Source organism: Denticeps clupeoides, chromosome 2 (genome assembly GCF_900700375.1).
Source record: "Denticeps clupeoides chromosome 2, fDenClu1.1, whole genome shotgun sequence".
Lineage (NCBI taxonomy): Eukaryota > Metazoa > Chordata > Actinopteri > Clupeiformes > Denticipitidae > Denticeps > Denticeps clupeoides.
In genome coordinates, this window is record NC_041708.1 from 16,778,665 (window position 1) to 16,798,438 (window position 19,774).

At 41.3% G+C, this 19,774-nt stretch overlaps 1 protein-coding gene across 8 annotated transcripts in view; it reads right to left on the reverse strand.

Annotated features, from left to right (window-relative positions):
• cacna1da (calcium channel, voltage-dependent, L type, alpha 1D subunit, a) overlaps nucleotides 1-19,774 on the reverse strand; it is a 75,356-nt gene that overhangs the window by 14,541 nt on the left and 41,041 nt on the right. For 4 of the 8 annotated variants that reach the window (XM_028967002.1, XM_028967003.1, XM_028967001.1 and 1 more), the window contains 10 exons: nucleotides 13,943-14,030; nucleotides 13,739-13,846; nucleotides 13,587-13,639; nucleotides 10,939-11,085; nucleotides 10,360-10,561; nucleotides 7,240-7,398; nucleotides 7,054-7,164; nucleotides 5,510-5,593; nucleotides 4,848-4,859; nucleotides 394-426 (listed from right to left, as the gene is read on the reverse strand). In XM_028967002.1, the coding sequence (XP_028822835.1) occupies nucleotides 394-426; nucleotides 4,848-4,859; nucleotides 5,510-5,593; nucleotides 7,054-7,164; nucleotides 7,240-7,398; nucleotides 10,360-10,561; nucleotides 10,939-11,085; nucleotides 13,587-13,639; nucleotides 13,739-13,846; nucleotides 13,943-14,030 (997 nt within the window). The remainder of the gene's footprint in view (nucleotides 1-393; nucleotides 427-4,847; nucleotides 4,860-5,509; nucleotides 5,594-7,053; nucleotides 7,165-7,239; nucleotides 7,399-10,359; nucleotides 10,562-10,938; nucleotides 11,086-13,586; nucleotides 13,640-13,738; nucleotides 13,847-13,942; nucleotides 14,031-19,774) is intronic. The other 4 variants (XM_028967005.1, XM_028967000.1, XM_028967004.1 and 1 more) reach the window with 1 other exon arrangement.

Genomic DNA, 19,774 nt, shown 5'->3' on the forward strand with positions numbered 1-19,774 from the left:
CAGACAGAGGTAATGGAATCACAACCCTAAACTCCAGGGGGTTGTCAGAAGAGACCATGCAGCAGTGTCATCCTGCCAAACGTCACGAAGGGTCGCCAAAGGGACACGCATCACGCCACGTTTGGGTGACACACTTGCTCAAAGGAAATATTTATTTCCAAACCATCAGCAAAACAGAAAGACATTAATATAAAGAAAGCAACCAAGAAAAAAAAGAAACCTTAATCAAAAGCCTAAGAAAGACTACAGAACTGAAACCTGAAACAGATGAGGGTATAAAAGGTAGAGAATTGAACAGAAGCACTGGAAGGGAAACAACCAAAATCAAACAGAACTGCGAAGATGAGCTTAGTGAAGAGAGGGCTCAGCCCGGGATGGGGTTGAATGTCTTACCCCGGACTCATCCACCTGAGGAGCCTCCGTGGGCTTTAAAATCAAAGATCTGCATTAATGACTGGCACAGTGTAAGAAGTGAAAGGTTAGCAGGGTGCTCAGGGGGCGCTGACATTCTAACACGCTGTATCTGACGAGCAGGAAGGGGGAAACTCCGAGTACAGACCACACAGGAAACACATCCAATACCCGTTATCTGTTCATAACCACAGTCACGTCCACGTTTAACCACTGGCATCATCACAGAACATGGGACAAAATTTGACCCTCACACTGTGCAACACCGACACCAGCGTCAACAGATACACATTTAAGTCAAGCAGATATACCTGTGTGCTACACAAACTAATAACATTCACAACAAAAGACATGCAGCCTTATCAGACTATGGAACACACATTGGGAGGGATCAAAACACTCATAATAAATATACATCTAGAACATAAGTCTGTTGTAGGAGCTTTCAGTTTCTACCCTCTATCACCGTTATTAAGATTTATAAAAGGCTACTTAGGTTCAGTACTGAAGTTTTTTTTTTTTTTAAGGTGCACTTCATCCAGTAAAAAAAAAAAGTAATACTGACTGTTCAACGTCTCTCAGCAATCATTTACACATCTGTATATTAATGAACCCAAAGGTAACCATGAATAAATTAAATGTTCATTCCTCCAATGATTCACCAAAATGATTTATAAAAGGCTACTTAGGTTCAGTACTGAAGTTTTTTTTTTTTTAAGGTGCACTTCATCCAGTAAAAAAAAAAAGTAATACTGACTGTTCAACGTCTCTCAGCAATCATTTACACATCTGTATATTAATGAACCCAAAGGTAACCATGAATAAATTAAATGTTCATTCCTCCAATGATTCACCAAAATGAGCAAAATGTTTTTGGGTGAAATGCTCCTTTACTGTCTATATTTAAGTGTTGATAATAACCTTATCTAGGCATTCACCAGTCTAAAATTATACATTTTCACAAAATATAATGTGGTATGTTACACTGTAATATAACTGTAATACTAACTATTAAGTCTACTTTAGAAATTTCTAAGCGTATTTTTGTCTGCCGTCTCTGACTACTGTCTAGTTTGTGTTCCACTGCTGTCTAGTTTGTTTTCACCTGGGAGTAGTGTAGTGGGATTTTATTTCCTTCCATTTATTCCATTTTAGTGAGACAACCCCATGATTCTACCCACAATGCTGTATTGGATATCATGTTTTATCTTCAAAAGGTTGGTTGTTAATTAATATGAAATTACATGAAAGGTATTTAAAATGGTGCCTGCTATCTGCTTATGGTGGTCTGGTAAGATTGCTCACTCATGCCATCAGAGATCCGGGGTTATGGTCATGACCTTATATTCTCTTTCACTCATTCGGAATCTGACTATGGGACATGCTGACTTGTCTTGGCAGACAAGATTACCTCAGAAACCTGTGAAGGTTCTGAAGTACTTATGGCCATCATTTTCCTGCTCATTGGAAATGAGGATAACAGATTTGTCATCAGAGTTGGACTCTTTGGCCATGGCTTGTTGACTACTCATGAGCTACCCAACTGGCCAAAGGAATATCTTCCTCACTGCACTCCATGCAGTCCTCCATCAAGACAGACTGGCTTGACATGCCGGCCTGTGTCAGAGACTCCTGGACCAAAAAGCACAAGCTCAAGGATGTCGGGGCGTTGTAGGCCAACATGGGCGTGGCTCAGCTCCATGGTGAGAGAGGGTTCCACTGCTGACAACAGAGTAGCATGGTGATTACAAGCATGGTGACTACTGCTGTTTGGAGACAAATATTCTCGGCCTACGTGAGGTTGGAATGGCCTGTGTTTGGTGACCGAGGCTGGTTCCACACTGCATCCACCAGAGTTAGACAGAATCTACTTCTGAGAGCAAGGAGAGGTTTCAGACTGATGTGACAATACTGCTTCTTGGTATTTATGTGCAAAGAATGTTTCAGCAATGGCAGCCATTGAAGACTGGCATGCTGGAATATTTCTTCTGAGGAACAACGCAAGGGGGCATGTACCTTAGTATGATTTCAAAATGCTTGAAAGGGTATGAGGACTTATCTGAACTTTACATCTCAATTCAAACCTTGAAATTCAGGGGTAATGAGTATTTGCTGAGTTTGTGCAATGTTCCGTTTTTCAGCCTCTGTTCAGCCCTGGATGCTGTATACTTCTTCAAGGCACTAAGATCTCTCTCTCACACACACAAAAACAAGGCAGCACAAGAATAGAGACTTGACAAAAACCAACCACAACATACAATTACTTCAGATATGTTCTTGTAAGTGGACAGTCTTAGTCGGCAGTGTGTGAACACATATAAATGGGACGCAAACAGGCCAGAAGACGGCTGCAGTCTGAGACTCTAGACAGACATGGCTGGCTGCATTCACACTGTCACCTGTTCTCACTGCCCTGACTCCTCAACTGAGCTCCTTTAAATGAGTTGGAGTTGGGGTGAAATAAGCAAACTGAGAGCAAAATAATAGGGTGCAAAGTAAGCTGACTGCCTCAGATTAAAATGGAGTTGGCCACTGCACTGGATGGAGCATGCGTTCAGCATTGCAATGTTGCAGACAAGCACACTCATTCAAAGACACATACATACACACACACACACACACACACACACAAAAAGCTTCCACCTGAGTGGGGGGGGGGGGGGGGGTGTTGGGCAGAGAGAGACAGAGAAAGCGCGAGAGAGCGAGGGAGCAGAAGGAGAGAGAGAGAGGGAGAAAGATGGAGAGCATGCATCCTGGCTGAAGTCTACACACCTGCCCTACCCATAAGCTCCTTTTCTGAGCTTTAAGAGCTCACTACAGAGAGACAAAACAGAATACACACACAGTCGCTCACAAAGAACACACAGCCACCCTGCATGAGCAACACTGAACTGCCATCCATGCGACATCACACTTATATGCTCTCTGCTTATTGCCCTACTGGCTTTGTCTTTTAAATAATAATATGTCTCATTAATGAGACCCACTGAATGTGGTATCTTTTCAGATTTTTGCTCATTTTTACATCAGTACTGTATGCTTCATCAATGAGACATTGCTTCACTGTTTCATCTCTTCAAATCTAAAACAGAAAACAGAAGTGATACGCCTGACACCTGGGACCACATTATGAAGACATCACTTAACTCTGTGTGTACATATGATGGTAGGTGGGCATGTAATTCTCATGTTCCTTATGTTCTTAGCTAATTTAAAATATCAGACTGCTCGTCTGTTTTATATGGCTATTTAATATATCAATATATTGCATCTGTACAAAAAGAATAGTAAAAACATTTAATATAACTATTCTTTCATATTCACTGCTCAAGTCCATCTGTGTTTGACTTGCCCCTTCCTTCTGTTAGATGAAAAAGAGGTTTCAAGTGGTGCCAGCCCTGCACTGACCCTACGCTCACCCTCTACCCTGGATGGGTTGAATGCCATGCCTGCCGGAAGCTCTGAGCTCCAGCGCCATTCTGTCTGGAGGTGAACAGAGAGGAGGCATGGAGGCACGGAAGGGTCAAACTGGGAGGAGACTGACCGGAGGAGTATGAAGCGGGTGGCCAAGCGCCATCTGTTGGGAGGATGGGGAGATGAGGCAAACATTAGGGTGTTGCGTGGTAATGGGATTTCCCATCATGCAGCAGAACGAGGCCACGAATGTGAAGCTGCATGATGTAGAAGGAACAACTCTACTAGATAAATTACATTTAAATCTAATCAAGAGAAAATGAAACCCAAAAAAAGACAGTTGCGTGCTGATTTACTAAAATGTTACACATTCAGTACATACAAACTATACAATGCAAAGTCATCTTTTAACACAGCATTTGTGTGTACTAAAAGGTAAAGTAAATCACAGTACTAGTGGAGAATATTTCACAAGGTCTTCATCACCTCAGCTTCAACACCCTCTCCTCCAACAAAGACCTTGTGAAATCAGGAGTGTTTTGTCAAAAAATAGCTCATAAAAATGTCTTCCACTCACACACTCTTCTCTGTCAGATGCTCAGAATGTAGTGGAGGTTAATTCACACAAACACGAACGGGAAGACGGAGAAATGAGGAACTCCACTAAAAACAGCACTGCAGCTCAGAGACGTGTCCTCCCTAAATCCCTCTCTTGTACCACAGTACAACACACAGCATATCAAATAAAATGTGCTTGTGTGTGTGTGTGTGTGTGTGTGTGTGTGTGTGTGTGTACTGTAGCATGAAGCTCCTTTTGAACACCACTATTGGCCCGGCTCAGTCAGACAACAGTGGAGTTTGAACAGCGCCGTTGTGTGAATGAAGCGAGACTCTCATCATGACACTCAACACCAACAACATCACTACAGCAGTCACTGAGAGGGTCAGGCAGGATAGTCATTATGAAGAAGTTTACAAATAGACAGGAGTTTCTGGTAGATTTTCTTTTTTGCAATACTTGCCTCTACAAGTTTCTAGGGAAACAGAACAAATAAGACGTATTAGAGCACCATACTAGGCCTGTCATTACCATGGAAAGAGCATTATATTCACATGAAAAGGTACATTCATTATATTGCCATGCAAAAGTGAACATTTCCCATTATGTGCTTAATGTGTGTGTGTGTGTGTGTGTGTGTGTGTGTGTGTGTGTGTGTGTGTGTGAATATGGGATACTGTAAAAAAAAAGTATAATGTGAACACACATTACTGGAAGGAAGCCATGCAAAAGCTGATCAGTAGATTACACTAAAAACACTATTAACATATGCAGGATAAATGCCATATTATGTCAAATCTAGAAGATGATAACACTACATTTTAAATACAGTTCAAATTCTTTTAAAATGGATACAATTCTCATGTAGATTGATCTTTTCCACAGGTATTTTGCAGAAATTATTTTACTTACAGGATTTGAGGTACTGTAAGTCTTTTTGGATTCCTATTCATTGGATAATCGCACAATTCGGACTAAATGCAATAGCAACTACAACCAACCATGGACACTTTAAGATGCATGTTACGGAATCTGAGCTGAATAGGTCTGTATGGTAGCTCAAATACATTCTTGATCTTTTTGCATAGCTTCCATTCCAGAAAAGGCTGAAACGGTGGTACTTACGTTAACTTCAGTGATAGCAATGTCAACGACGCTACCCACAACAATTAAGGCATCAAACGTGTTCCATGCGTCAGTGAAATAGTGCTGGTCACACAGGCCACACAGCACACAGAGGAGAGAGGGAGGAAATTAAATCCAGAAAAAGAAAGAGAGAGGAGGAGAAAACAGGAAGTGAACAAACGATTCAGAGATGACAGCAGAAGCTTATACAGTAAAGTAGCCAGCAGGAAAAGCTGCAGGTTCCAGGAAAGAAAAGTGTAGCGTTCCACAGGCTCCAGGAGAAAGGCCGTGGCCAGGGACAGAACATACTTACATCGATTTCACTGAGAACAATGTCAACTATGCTGCCAATCACAACCAGGGCATCAAAGACATTCCACGGATCCCCAAAGTACCCCTAAGTGAAGCATCATGGGATATGGCCCAGGTAAACTTTAACAAGTCAACACTACCATAATTACTTAATCAATTAGCCTGACCATTGGGCCCCGATTTACTAAAAACAAGATCTTTCAAAGTGGACATTATTTTAGTAAAGTAGGGCCTTCATGGATGAATTTGTACAGACAGAGAGTAAGAAACACTTAATTTACAAAGGGCATGAGCTCCAGAAACAGCAGAGTCTACTTTCTACAGCAGCACACAATCAAATGTCTTACTAGCATCCTGTCCTTCTTCGCCACACACATCTGTGAGCAGTACGGGTGGGAGGGACACGCAACACAATCGAATAAACTTTATGTACAGAAGAAATATGAATACATTAGGGACACACACCTATTTCCTGAACATCAACATGACAGATGCTGCCGGAATATGTTCATCTGTTGGGTCATATTTTACAGTACTGGACAAATATGGGTTATGTGTGACTTATTGCTGAATAAAACAGAATAATAATTTATTCTATAGTGAGTAAAGGAATAATTGTCATAAAGCCCTGTTAGAGATTTAAACAAATGTAACATTACCACACATTTAATTCCAGAAATGAAGTAATGCTTCAATGTACAATGTGAGCACAGGAAATGTTATTTATTGGGTGAACTGAAATAATAGACTGAATTAAAGACTTTCACAATCCACAATGGGTGCATCCCTAGAATGCATATTGACATTAGATATGTGATTTTATGAAATATTTATCTAAATAGTAATACACCAGGATGCATCGGGCACTAGAAAAAAATGTTTCAGCCAGCATTAGACAGCACTTTCACACATAAATTGACCACCACAGTTCTGGTGGGAATTCCTTTGGGATATGCTGAAGAAGCCTTTGCACAAATTTCCCTCCCATTAAAGTTATTAAAGTGGATTTTTCTTGTGATAGGGCAGTGTATTAACTCCAAAAGTTGAACAATAATTAAGAAAAAAATACACTGGATATTGGGAGTCAATGTAGACATTTAAACAGTAATGATGTGTCCAGCTAACATTAATATTTTCATTCACAACACATTACATATTAATGATAATAAAGAATGATTTGAAACTGTTAGTAAATGATGCCTGGTGTATAGTGATGGGTTATGTAAGCTTACCCTGGGTTTGAAGGCAATTAATTTGAGGACCATTTCCACAGTGAAGACAGCAGTGAAGCCCATGTTTAGGATGTCCATCACATAGTTGAAGAGCTGTGACTGGCCATAGTGCTAGAAGGACACAGGATCAGAGGTGAGACAAACTAGAGCGACCTGCCGTGAGACTGCAGTGGCAACTCGGCTTACCTGTACAGCCAGGCACAGGGTGTTGAGCATGATGAGGACAAACATGATGTATTCAAATCCTGTGGAGTTCACTACATACCAGAACTTGTACTGGTATGGGTTCTTTGGGATGTACCTCCTCAAAGGGCGAGCCTTCAGGGCATATTCAACACATTGACGCTACATGGCAAGAATACACACGCATTAGTTCTTTTAACAAGAGACAGACATATTATAATAAGCTTAATAAATTAATGCCAGTACTTTAAAAACTATTGATCCACAAAGGGGATGTGAATTCCAGGTCCATGAAGACCCCCAATTTATCTCCAAGATGTGGCCTTCCCCTCATAAACACGAAGTATCACTAGGGTGCACTAAGGCCAACAAATGGCATGAGGTGCCATGATGTAAATTTACATTTCCATTTAAAGTATTTATCAGATGGCCTTCCCCAAAGCGACTTACAATCAGTAGTTACAGCATACAGCATTACAGCATTACAGCATACAGCATACAACATACCACTGCTATGCTGACGACACACAACTCCTCTTCTCCTTTCCTCCCTCTGCTCTACATGCTGCTTCCAAAATCTCTGCATGTCTAACCGACATCTCGTCTTGGATGGCAGACCATCACCTCCAACTCAATCCAACCAAAACTGAACTAATATTCATTCCAGCAGATTCTTCACCACATCAGGATCTTGCTATTTACCTGGACAACTCACAGCTCTCTCCTTCTACAAGCAGCCTGCAACCCTGGAGTAACAATAGACAACCAACTCTCCTTCTCGACTCACATCAGCAACCTTTCCTGCTCATGTAGATTCCTTCTCTACAATATCAGACGAATCCGCCCTCACCTGTCAACACAGGCCACCCAACTACTGGTTCAGTCCTTTGTAATCTCACAACTGGACTACTGCAACTCCCTTCTAGCTGGTCTACCTCTATGTACCATCCATACAACTAATACAAAATGCAGCAGCACGACTGATCTTCAACCTTCCCAAATTCTCCCACACCACCCCTCTGCTACGTTCCCTCCACTGGCTCCCAGTAGCTGCACGCATCAGACTCAAAATACTGATGCTGGCCTACAAAGCCAAACATGGAGTAGCACCATCCTACCTCACAGCCCTTATTACACCTCGCACTGCACCTCGTATTCTCCGAGCCTCCAGTACTGCTCGTCTGGTCCCTCCATCACTAAAGGTAAAATTCATCTAGACTCTTCTCCGTCTTGGCCCCTCGGTGGTGGAATGAAATTCCCGTCGAGGTCAGAACAGCTCAGTCACTGAGCACCTTCAAACGACAGCTCAAGACCTTCCTCTTTAAAGAAAATTTTGATTAAATTGTAACTTTCTTATTGTCGAACTTCTGTACAGAATCTACAACAGAGTGAATAAAAAGATTGTATTCATAGTTGGGGTCCTAGAGAACCGAAATTGATCTCTTCATCAATGGTAACTTGAAAGCACGTTGTAAGTCGCTCTGGATAAGGCTGTCTGCCAAATGCCATAAATGTAAAAAAAAAAAGAACAGTCCCCCCTAGAGCAACTTAGGGTTAAGTGTCTTGCTCAGGGACACAATGGTAGCAAGTGGGATGGAACCTGGGTCTTCTGGTTCATAGGAGAGTGTGTTACCCACTAGGCTGCTACCACCACATAAATGTTCTGCTTGGTGAAGGCAGAAACATCAAAGGACAATCTGGATGGTCTGTGGCAACCTTTTTGGGAGGCAAATGCGGAGTATAAAAAGATTTTCTCTTCAAGGCCACTCTCTTTTCCTTCTTCATCAGGGGCCCTCCCCCCCGGGGGGTTTCTCCCCATATCTCTCTCCTGTCCTGCTTCTTCATGTCCAGCCTCCCTCTCTGGAGATTTCTCTCTATCACTTTCTCCTTTCCTTTAATTTGGGGTTGCAATAGTAATCTATCTGTGTTAATAAACATGCATTTATCACTTTATGCCTAGATTACTGTAATTCATTATACCTTCCCTGGCATGTTAGATCTGCTCCCGCTTTAGAGGTTTTTAAAACAAGGTTAAAACTCACCTTTTCTCTGAGGCTTTTAGTTAGAACTGGGGAACAAGTGATGTTAATAGGTAGTTTTGGTACATTTATTGTTTTATGTACTGTGGTTATGTTTTATTTCATTATGTCCTGTTTTTGTGTTTTATTGTTTTATGTTGTAAATGTTTTAGGCTTACTTTTATCTTAGCTGTCAATTTTATGTACACATTACCTTGTACAGCACCTTTGGTCGACTGGTTGTTTAAAGGTGCTCTATAAATAAACTGAACTTGAACTGTAACCTCTATTGTGCCATGCCTCTGTATGTCCAGGTAACATCAGATGAGTTTAAAAACATAAAAAGTAATTCTAATAAAAGGTAATAATGGCTAATAATTAATGGAGTCAGATAAATTAGGTCAACGCAATTCTGTGAGGTCTACCCCTTCATCATCTGAGGAGTTGTTTTGCAATACCTTTTACAAAAGGATTCGGTTACACAGTCCTACAGAGAAATAAATAGGGTATAGGGACAGGATTTTTGCCCTCAGTGTTGCCAGACGCAGTGGTTATTCTGACAGATATTGATAATGAGGATGTATTGAAAGGTGTTATCTAAGTATATTTGATAGTTTTGCGATTTAAGTACTTTCCATATAGTTTTGTTCTTCTGTATGTTTAGGCATATTTTTGGATAATTTAGGATGAAAAAAATGTTTCCACAGACCATCAGACAATTGAACATTCAGGGACTTTCCTCTTTGGACTGACAACCACACAAACACTACCACTGCCATATTGAGTAAATGTATCTATTATTGCACTGTTCCATTTTGCACAGCAGTATTTGCACTATTTATACTCTGCACATTTATTTATTTCACCTGTTTAGCGCTGTCTACATGTTTTTTGTTAAATGTTACTCTCGCACTGCCTGTGTCCCCTGATTGCACAGTTTGTCCGTGTCACACACATGCACTTTATGTCAGTATGTAACTTTGTTCAATTGCCTAAATGTTATATGTAGTACCAAGTTTCCGAAGAAACATTGTTTCATTTCACTATGTACTGTCTAACATGTATGTAGCTGAAATTACAATAAAGATCAACAACAAAGTCTTACCTGGTTCTTGTCCAGCTCACAGTTCTTATACTCTTTCTCTCCCTGCTCCTGGAAGGTGACGATGACAAAACCGACGAAGATGTTCATCATGAAGAAGGCAATGATGATGATGTAAATTATGAAGAAAATAGAGATCTCCACACGGTAGTTGTAGATGGGACCCAGATTCTCTCTGTTAGAATCAATGGCTTTATACAGCAGCCTGATTAAGAACAAGAAATACATGTTAATTGCAGATAACAACTCTTTTACTGAAGGTATAGTAAGACATGGTGACATAAGGGGGAACAGAATTTGTAAACACACACACACACACACACACACAGACACACACACACACACACACATATATTGTAATGTGCAAAGGTTTAGCAAAGGCAGGCATACATTTGGAATGTATTGCTTTGGAGATTGAAGAGTAGATTCAATTTGTGGTTTTTCATTTTCTCATTTGGTGACGATCAACAATGGAGACATGCACATCTCAAGAAGATATAACTACATCAAACCCAGATTACTACTACTAATAATAATTATAAGAAGAAGACAAAGAATAAAAAGAAAAAGAATGTGACATACGCAGGCCAGCCTTCAAAGGTCGACACAGTGAACAAAGCCATCATGGCCATAAGCACGTTGTCAAAGTTAAAATCGCTGTTGTGCCATTGTCTCTTCTGGATGCTGGGCTGGTTCACGTCACCCTCCTTGTACAAGATGTAGGTACCCCTAACAGAAAGACAGACAGACAGACAGACAGATAGTAACCCACCTCAAACATACTGTTTGAATATACTTGTAATCCATTACAAGTTGAAAACATCCAGCTGAAAACACCTTTAATCATATGGAGATATTTATTTTCAATATTCACAAATAAATATCACACCATTCACAAATATATTTCTTGATTCAGCAATAAATGTAACACAAAGATTATTTATTACTTTATTTATTAAATGTAACACCATTCGCAAATGCATTTCTTGACTTTTTTTTATGTGATGCACAAATGTCAGTGCAGTTACATTTATTCACAAAACCGATACACCTGCATTTACAAATTCCCATACATATTTGTGAGTCCCCCTACATTTATTTGTGGATTTTTGAAACTTCAATGGCAGTGCTTGAAGCACGAATGTGCATCAAATGTCTCCAAATCCCATTGATGTCTGCAATGTTTACAGCCAATCACATCAACATATAAGGGTATTCGCAAATATATGCACTGGTTTGTAAATGCAGGTTTACAACCTGTCAGTGGGCCCACTATTCCACCTTGGCACCAAACAGTTGTTCTGGTGCATCTTTAGGCATTTCCGCCTCAAAGCACATCAGGGTTTTCGTTATTATAAATTTTTTTTTATCTTTGATCCCGTCATAAAAAACATCAGGAAGACCCAGACTGTGGTAATTGTGTGTGTGTGCTTAACCTTTCTACTTGTCTCAATAATGTGTGTGAGTGGTCCTGCTATTAATGTGTTTCTGCATGTATGCTTAAGTAAAATGCATTAGATTTATGTTCTCAAGGTTCACTCCCCGGATCCGTGTGAAGTAAGCTAAGGGAGGCACCAGCTAAAGGACAGACCTTGGACAGACCTTGTCTCCTAAGTGTGTGTGTGCTTAGATATACAACAATGATATATTTCATAATACATTTCTATAACTTCAGTTTACGAATAAGTGTTCAAAATATAACATGCATATATGTATAGTGCTATAGTGTTATATATGTACCCATAGTAAAACCTAAGTTTAAGTGTGTGAGTTCAGTGAATGTGATCGCACATCTGTCATCATAATTCATTTCCTTGCAGCTGAGACCTGACCAGTATCTTTGAGTTGGCAAAGGCCATAAACAGTCTACAATAAAGCATTGTATGGCCAGCTGTGACAGTCGGGCCTTCTTAGGGGCATTCCAAACCTCCCTGTAATTTATTTGGCCTTACTGGGCCTTGCTAGTCTTATCTCGGTTCTTTCCAACCCTCCCAAGCTTTGGTTGGCCTTCGACCTCTACAAAGTTCCTGCAGGTATGCATGTGAGTGCATGATCTCATTGAAAGGGTATATTAAGTTCAAACTGTAACTGTGTGAAGGGCCATACTTTGCACAAGCTGTAAAGGCCCATAAACATACAATGTGGTTCAAAAATATACCATAACTGCAGGCATACAGTGGGTACGGAAAGTACTCAGACCCCCTCAAATTTTTCACTCTTTGTTATATTGCAGCCATTTGCAAAAATCATTTTATATTTTTCCTCATTAATGTACACACAGCACCCCATATATCTGGGCTGGGAACACAGAGTGTTGTACCCTCATTCCTATTCCTACGGTAACAGTGGTTATATCCGTAACCTGACATTCTATAGCAGGGGTGGGCAAACGACGACCTGCAGGCCACATCCGCCGTTGGTTTTTTTAATCTGGCCAACCAAAGATTTGTACAGAATAAAAGTCATAACTATGACTGCATTCCTTTCAACTCCTGTAATGCCTGCCATGCCACTAGGTGGATCATAACAGGATGATAGAGCATCCCCTGAATCCAATGTGTTTTTACACTGACTTGTGTGGTAAATGATCGGTCAGGTGATGCATTTCAAATAGCGAGAAGGATGCAAAAATGGTGAGGAGATGCAGAAATGAAACTGTCGATTACATTTTGGTTGAACTGGGGTGTGGGAAAACGTGTTAATAATGTTAATAAATGTATCAACAACACATTATTCACAAAGTAAAAGAGCTGTGTGCATGTACATATTTGAATAATTTGGTGAACTTTCACTCAGCGCTCATTCTGGCTGGAATATGAGCTTTGTACTATTTGTACAATCTGGTATCTGACCTCAACAGTAAAACATGCCCTTATTCCGCTGCTGTTCTTATTCCCTGGCACTGCACAATGGAGAAGGTGCCTAACCAGCCACCTACAGTAAACTGTGTTTAACCCCCATGCACATCTCAACATGAAACATTCATTAATTTACATCCAACCCACTCATTTCAGCGCAAAGTTACTTTCCTTCTTAGTCTAGCTAGCCTTTGAAAATGAGGGCTAATCAGCAACACAATACCACTAAAAGTGAATGTAAATATTAACACTTTAATGCCCATCTGACAAATTATAATTTGCCCACGCCTGTTCTATAGTCTCATATTAAAGTAAACGTGAAAAACATTACATTTTGTGCTTTAATGTCTTTATGAAGTGAGACTGACTTACTTGCACTCCTCTGGGCTGGACTTGGCCTCATCTGTGCATCGATAAAACTTCCCCTGCAGATAGGTCACATACATTATTGACACATATATGGTTGATGATGAACACAAAGATTTCCATTATTTACTGCTTTTTTAACAAAGTAAGGGACTTACCTTGAAGAGCTGAACTCCAATGCAGGCAAACATAAACTGCAGCAGCGTGGTGACAATCATTATGTTGCCAATTGTCCTGATGGCCACAAACACACACTGCACCACATGCTGTATGGAAAAACCAAGGAACAGAGTCAACACAGGAGTAGCAATGATTTTCAAGGAGCAATTATCCACTAAAGTATATGGATGTTCAAGACATACCTTCAGGCCTTTAGCTCTGTTGATCGCCCTGAGTGGACGAAGCACTCTCAGCACCCTCAAAATCTTCACCACTGAGATGGCAGACGATCTGCACAACAAGCACATATGAAACATTGCAGTAGGTTCACACCTTCAGTTTTATGTGAAATGTCCTCCTGCTAGTATAAAGCTCTTCTGCAAGCTAGCACACCTAAATTCATGAAGACAAATTAGGATGGTGAGCATTACTATTTAGTAATTCACAAGTGGTCTGAATCGATTTGATTATTAATTTAATTTAGTTGAATTTAATTAATAGATTTGAATGGTTTTAAATTTAAATTACACCACAAAGCAGGTTAAACTTGACAGGCTAGCACATAAGCACAGATTAGCCCCAGGCATCTGTCAAGACTGCTCACTGCTCACCAAGGGTGATGGATTAAATACAGAAGACACATTTCGTTGCATGCACCGTGTGCTGTGCTGTGTTGACAATGACAATCACTTCACTTCATAACTGGTAACATGCTTTTACACCGTAGTTCTTATAATGTATGGAACATGTACTCTCACTCACACACATTTTCTCCTATACTGCATTTTAAAATTTGGCTAATCAGTCCAGAGTACCTGCTGCTATTTTAATGCCTATTTCCATGTCAGTGGTACTGAAAGGTCAAGTTCTCTTTGGTCGATTCAATCGACATCTCACTATGGGACACGCCCCTTGTGTGGCTATTCACTGAAGCCCAATTCACGCCATCAGGCCGTATGGGACAGCAGGAGGCCCCGCCTCCTCATAATAAAGCCCACTGCGGCCATCCGGTCCCTCATTCTTCACCTCATGTCAAGTGATTGAGCCACCATTTGTCTGCCGGGCGTCGAACTGCTCCCTTTCTTCTGCTTGGTTTTAATACTTATCTTTAATTTTCAGATTATGGCTGATGAGCCTTTTCTCCTTCATTAAGCCTCACTCACCAGCCATGCCTCAACGAAAGGTCTTTAATAAGAAGGTCAAGGACCCGTCGCCGTGTGGGATACGCATCCTGTCTGTCCCTTCTGTCTTGGATATGCACATGCTCAGCAGGCACTTAACCGAGTCCCAGCGGCGTGTAGCCGGCGAGACGGCATCCACCCCAACTGGGCGGGTGCCACACAGTTGTCTAAAAAATTGGCTCATAGTCTTAGAACCAAAAAACAAAACTGACTCGCCAGAGCCGAGACCAGGCAGCAGACAGACCGGCTAAACCGAGCGTCTGCCATTTGCGTAGAGTCGCCACCAAGCGTGTACAATATTGACTCTGTGTCTGTACCTCGCTCTATTAAAACAAGAGATTATACAAGAAACGTTAATAATAAAACTCATAAATATGCTGACACTGTGTCTGTTCCACGGGCTGGGCGGGGTGTCTGTTTCAGGAACTTACTACCCGTTACTATCACTCCTTCTGAACCTTCCACCAGCACCCCCGACATAAGAATAGGATTATTAAATGTTAGATCTCTCACACCTAAAATGCTCATTGTCAATTAAATTATTACAGATCAGGGGTTCGATGTACTGTGCCTGACCGAAACTTGGTTAAAACAAAACGAATTTGTAGCATTGAACGAGTCTAGTCCTCCTGGATACAGCTATGTACACCAACCTCGCTTAACTGGAAGAGGAGGTGGCGTCGCAGTAATTTATAAGGATATTAATACCTCGGTATTACTCCTAAGCCCGGACAAGGATTTAACTCTTTTGAGATTCTACATACCAATATAACTCATGTAGTCTCACAAAATAAAAATCCTAAATTCATTCCATTGATTATTATTTATAGACCCCCTGGACCTTATTCTGAGTTTCTTAGTGAATTTACAGATTTTGTCTCCAACTTAGTTGTATCTGTGGATAAAGCCCTAATTGTCGGCGACTTTAACATCCACTGTGATAAATTAGAAGACTCACTAAGAACAGCATTCCTGTCTTTATTAGACTCAGTTGGAGTTATCCAACATGTAACAGGACCTACTCACGAAGGTGGTCACACGCTCGATCTTGTGTTGACCTTCGGTTTAAATATAGAAGATATAGTTACTCTTCCGCAATCTGAAATGATCTCAGATCATTTCCTCATCGCTTTTAAAATATGTCTCAGACACAACAAACTCAATCCCCCTCGTTATAGAGACAGTTACATCAAGAACGGCACAGAGGTTTATTAATACCTTACCAGATTTATCAACGCTGATAGAATTAACACTGCGTAGTACGTTAGATATAGTCGCTCCCCTCAAAAGGAAGATAGTAAGAGATAAAAACGTAATTCCTTGCTATAATGATCACACGCGCTCGCTTAAGAAGACCGCACGGAAATTAGAACGCAAATGGCGTCAAATTAAATTAAACATATTCCGAATAGCTTGGAAGGAGAGCCTACTTAACTATAAGAAGGCTCTTAGCGCAGCTCGATCAACGTATCTCTCCTCGTTAATAGACAAAAACAAAAATAATCCCGGATTCCTGTTTAAAACTATAGCCAAACTAACCAGGAATAAGACAGAAATGGATGTGACCACTCAATATCATCATAGTAGCGACGATTTTATTAATTTCAATGACAAGTCTAAGCCTTATCAGGGCTCTTAGTTTGTATACTTGATATTCTATAGAAATCGAACGAGAATTGCTGGTGTCTTCCTCTTGTAAGTCGCTTTGGATAAAAGCGTCTGCCAAATAAAGTAAAGTAAAGTAAAGTAAAGTAAAGTAATTTCTTTAATACTAAAATTGACGCAAATTGAGAGAAGATTAAAAGCACAACAAATAGCTCCGCCGATATTTCCATGAAAAATAATCTTCTAATAGACGACCACCGATTAGAACGATTCAACCTTATTAAAGAGCATGAATTAATCAAATTAATCTCGTCATCAAATCAATGTACTTGCGCTTTGGATCCAATTTCAACAAGGTTCCTTAAGCAAATAGCACCCAATGTTATAAAATCTATCCTCAAAATTGTTAACTCGTCGCTTAGCACCGGCCACGTACCAAGTTCGTTCAAGGTAGCAGTCATTAGACCCCTGATTAAAAAGCCCGATCTTGATCGCAGTCAGCTTTCAAATTATAGACCGATATCCAACCTTCCTTTCATATCAAAAATCTTAGAAAAAGTTGTAGCCCAACAGCTGAGCGCATACCTAGACTGTAACAACATCCATGAAGTATATCAATCAGGATTTAGACCTCATCTTAGCACTGAGACAGCGCTGGTTAAAGTGGTTAATGACCTGCTGTTGGCCTCTGATCAGGGACGCATCTCGCTGCTTGTCCTGCTTGATCTGTGTGCAGCGTTTGACACTATTGATCACGCTATTCTCCTTGCTAGGTTAGAGAATGTTATCGGGATTAAGGGAACAGCCCTTGAATCATATTTGACCAACCGATATCAGTTTGTGGACATCAATGGTGTTTCGTCTTCACATAGTAAAGTCGAGTTTGGTGTTCCACAAGGTTCTGTTCTAGGTCCGTTACTTTTTTCTCTATACATGTTACCTTTAGGCGACGTCATCCGCAAACACGGTATTAGCTCTCATTGCTACGCTGACGACACACAGCTGTATCTGTCAGCAATGGCAGATCAGAGGCAGCAGCTGAACAAAATAGAGAATTGTCTGAAGGACATTAGACAGTGGATGCTCACCAACTTTCTCCTGTTAAACCCTGACAAGACAGAAGCGCTTGTACTTGGGCCTCAAGCAGCCAGGCATAAACTGGCTGACTACACAATAACCCTGGATAGCCTTTCTATCTCACCGAGTATTGAAGTGAAGGATCTAGGTGTCATCATTGATGCAGGTCTCTCATTCAATTCGCACGTAGATAATGTCACTAGGATAGCATTCTTTCACCTTAGAAATATTGCGAAAATAAGAAATATCATTTCAATGCATGATGCAGAAAAGTTGGTCCATGTCCCTATTACATCAAGGTTAGATTACTGCATTATTGTCTGGATGCTCTAGTAGGTGCATGAGTAAACTCCAGCTAGTACAGAATGCCAGAGTTCTAACCAGAACCAGGAAATTTGACCACATCACCCCAGTCTTACAATCACTGCACTGGTTACCCATCAAATTTAGGATTGACTACAAAATCCAACTTTTAACCTATAAAGCTCTAAATGGTCTCGCCCCACAGTACTGAGTGAACTTTTGGTTCTTTACAAACCGCCACGCCCCCTTCGATCAATGGGTGCAGGGTCACTACTGGTACCAAAGGTGCAGAAGGTCACAGCTGGGAGCAGATCCTTCTCCTATAGAGCTCCGCAGTTGTGGAACAGCTTGCCTGTCAGTGTCCGGGATTCAGACACAGTCTCAGTGTTTAAATCCAATCTCAAAACCTATCTGTTTTCTCTGGCTTTTTGCTAAAGTCCTAGACCCTCATTTCACTTGATTTTGACGCAGTGTCAATTATAAAGTCCAGTTTATCACAGAGTCCCCCTGTTAGACACAGACAAAGTTAAATTCACCAGTTAGGCTGTCCTAGTTAGGGTACCGGGCCACTGTAGTACCAATATACCACTATAACCACATATTTCAGTATCGGTCGTACAGTGCAACCGTCTGCCGCTGCTTCTGTTTGTTTTTCTCCGAGACATGGAATCAAGCACCCAGACTACTGGCAGACCCCAGTGATCAGACCAGCAAATAAATCCTGGTTCCTGACAACTGCTTTACAAGGACAAAACATGAAACAAACCAGAGGGTCACCACAGCCACCACCACCATTACAACTACAGCTTCAGGGATCTTCAAATGGACCAGTAACATCATTATGGACACGTAATCTAGACCATGACACTGAATACATCCTGGACTTCTCCAACCCTACAACCGTAGGACTTATCATTATATCATATCCAACCCTGCACTGACACCATTTGCAGGCTCACTCTACCCTGGAAGGGGGTCCCTCTCTGTATCACTCCTTCCCAAGGTTTCTTCCTCTCTTTTTTTTCTCTCTCCTAGAGTTTTTTTTTGTGTGGAGTTTTTCCTTGTGTGCAGAAGGGTCAAGTGTGGCAGGTGTCAACTGTAGGGCCTGTCAAAGCCCATTGAGACATACTGTATGTGATTTTGGGTTATATAAGAAATAAATGTTGTTGTTGTTGTAGCACTGCAGCAGACTTTCTCCGGGATGTCTCTGCCTCCCTGGCAAACCACCTGAACCCAGAGTGCAGTGTGGGTATCTGTGCTACTCCCCACAATCTCCCTCAAAAAGCAGATCGCTTTACTGCGTCCATTTTTTTACAAGATTTTCAAATCTTCGACGCAGACAGGACGATTCTACTTCTGGCCTACCTGGTGGAGTTGGAGAAGGACATGTCTGCGGCCCTGCATAATGGCAGCATGGTGGATGTGATCTGGACCAATATCCACACTCACCGATTTGATTCTGCATGTGTTGTGCTGCTTGGCTTAGTCAGCTGAGTCCACTGACATTGATGGGACAACGGAGCTTGTGACTTAACGTGTCCACAATGGCTGATAAGGACAAGCGGCATTTTTTTGATCCTGCAGGATCTGCTGTCACCTCCTGCAGAATCACCTGTCACATCATTCCTCCCCAGGAGACCGGTGTTCACTCCGGCTCGGCAGCCAAGGCCCAACTTCTCACAAACCGGATCAAGACCAACCTGGCCAGCGGTAGCCACCTCCTGATCGCAACACGCAACACGTGTATGGCGACGCGTTCACCCTCACATACCCTTTGCCCCTGCCCTACATGGCCCCGTTCCTGATAAGGACACATTTTGTCACCCCATATTAAGCAGTCCCTGCTGCGTCTGCCAGATGGCGCTCCTG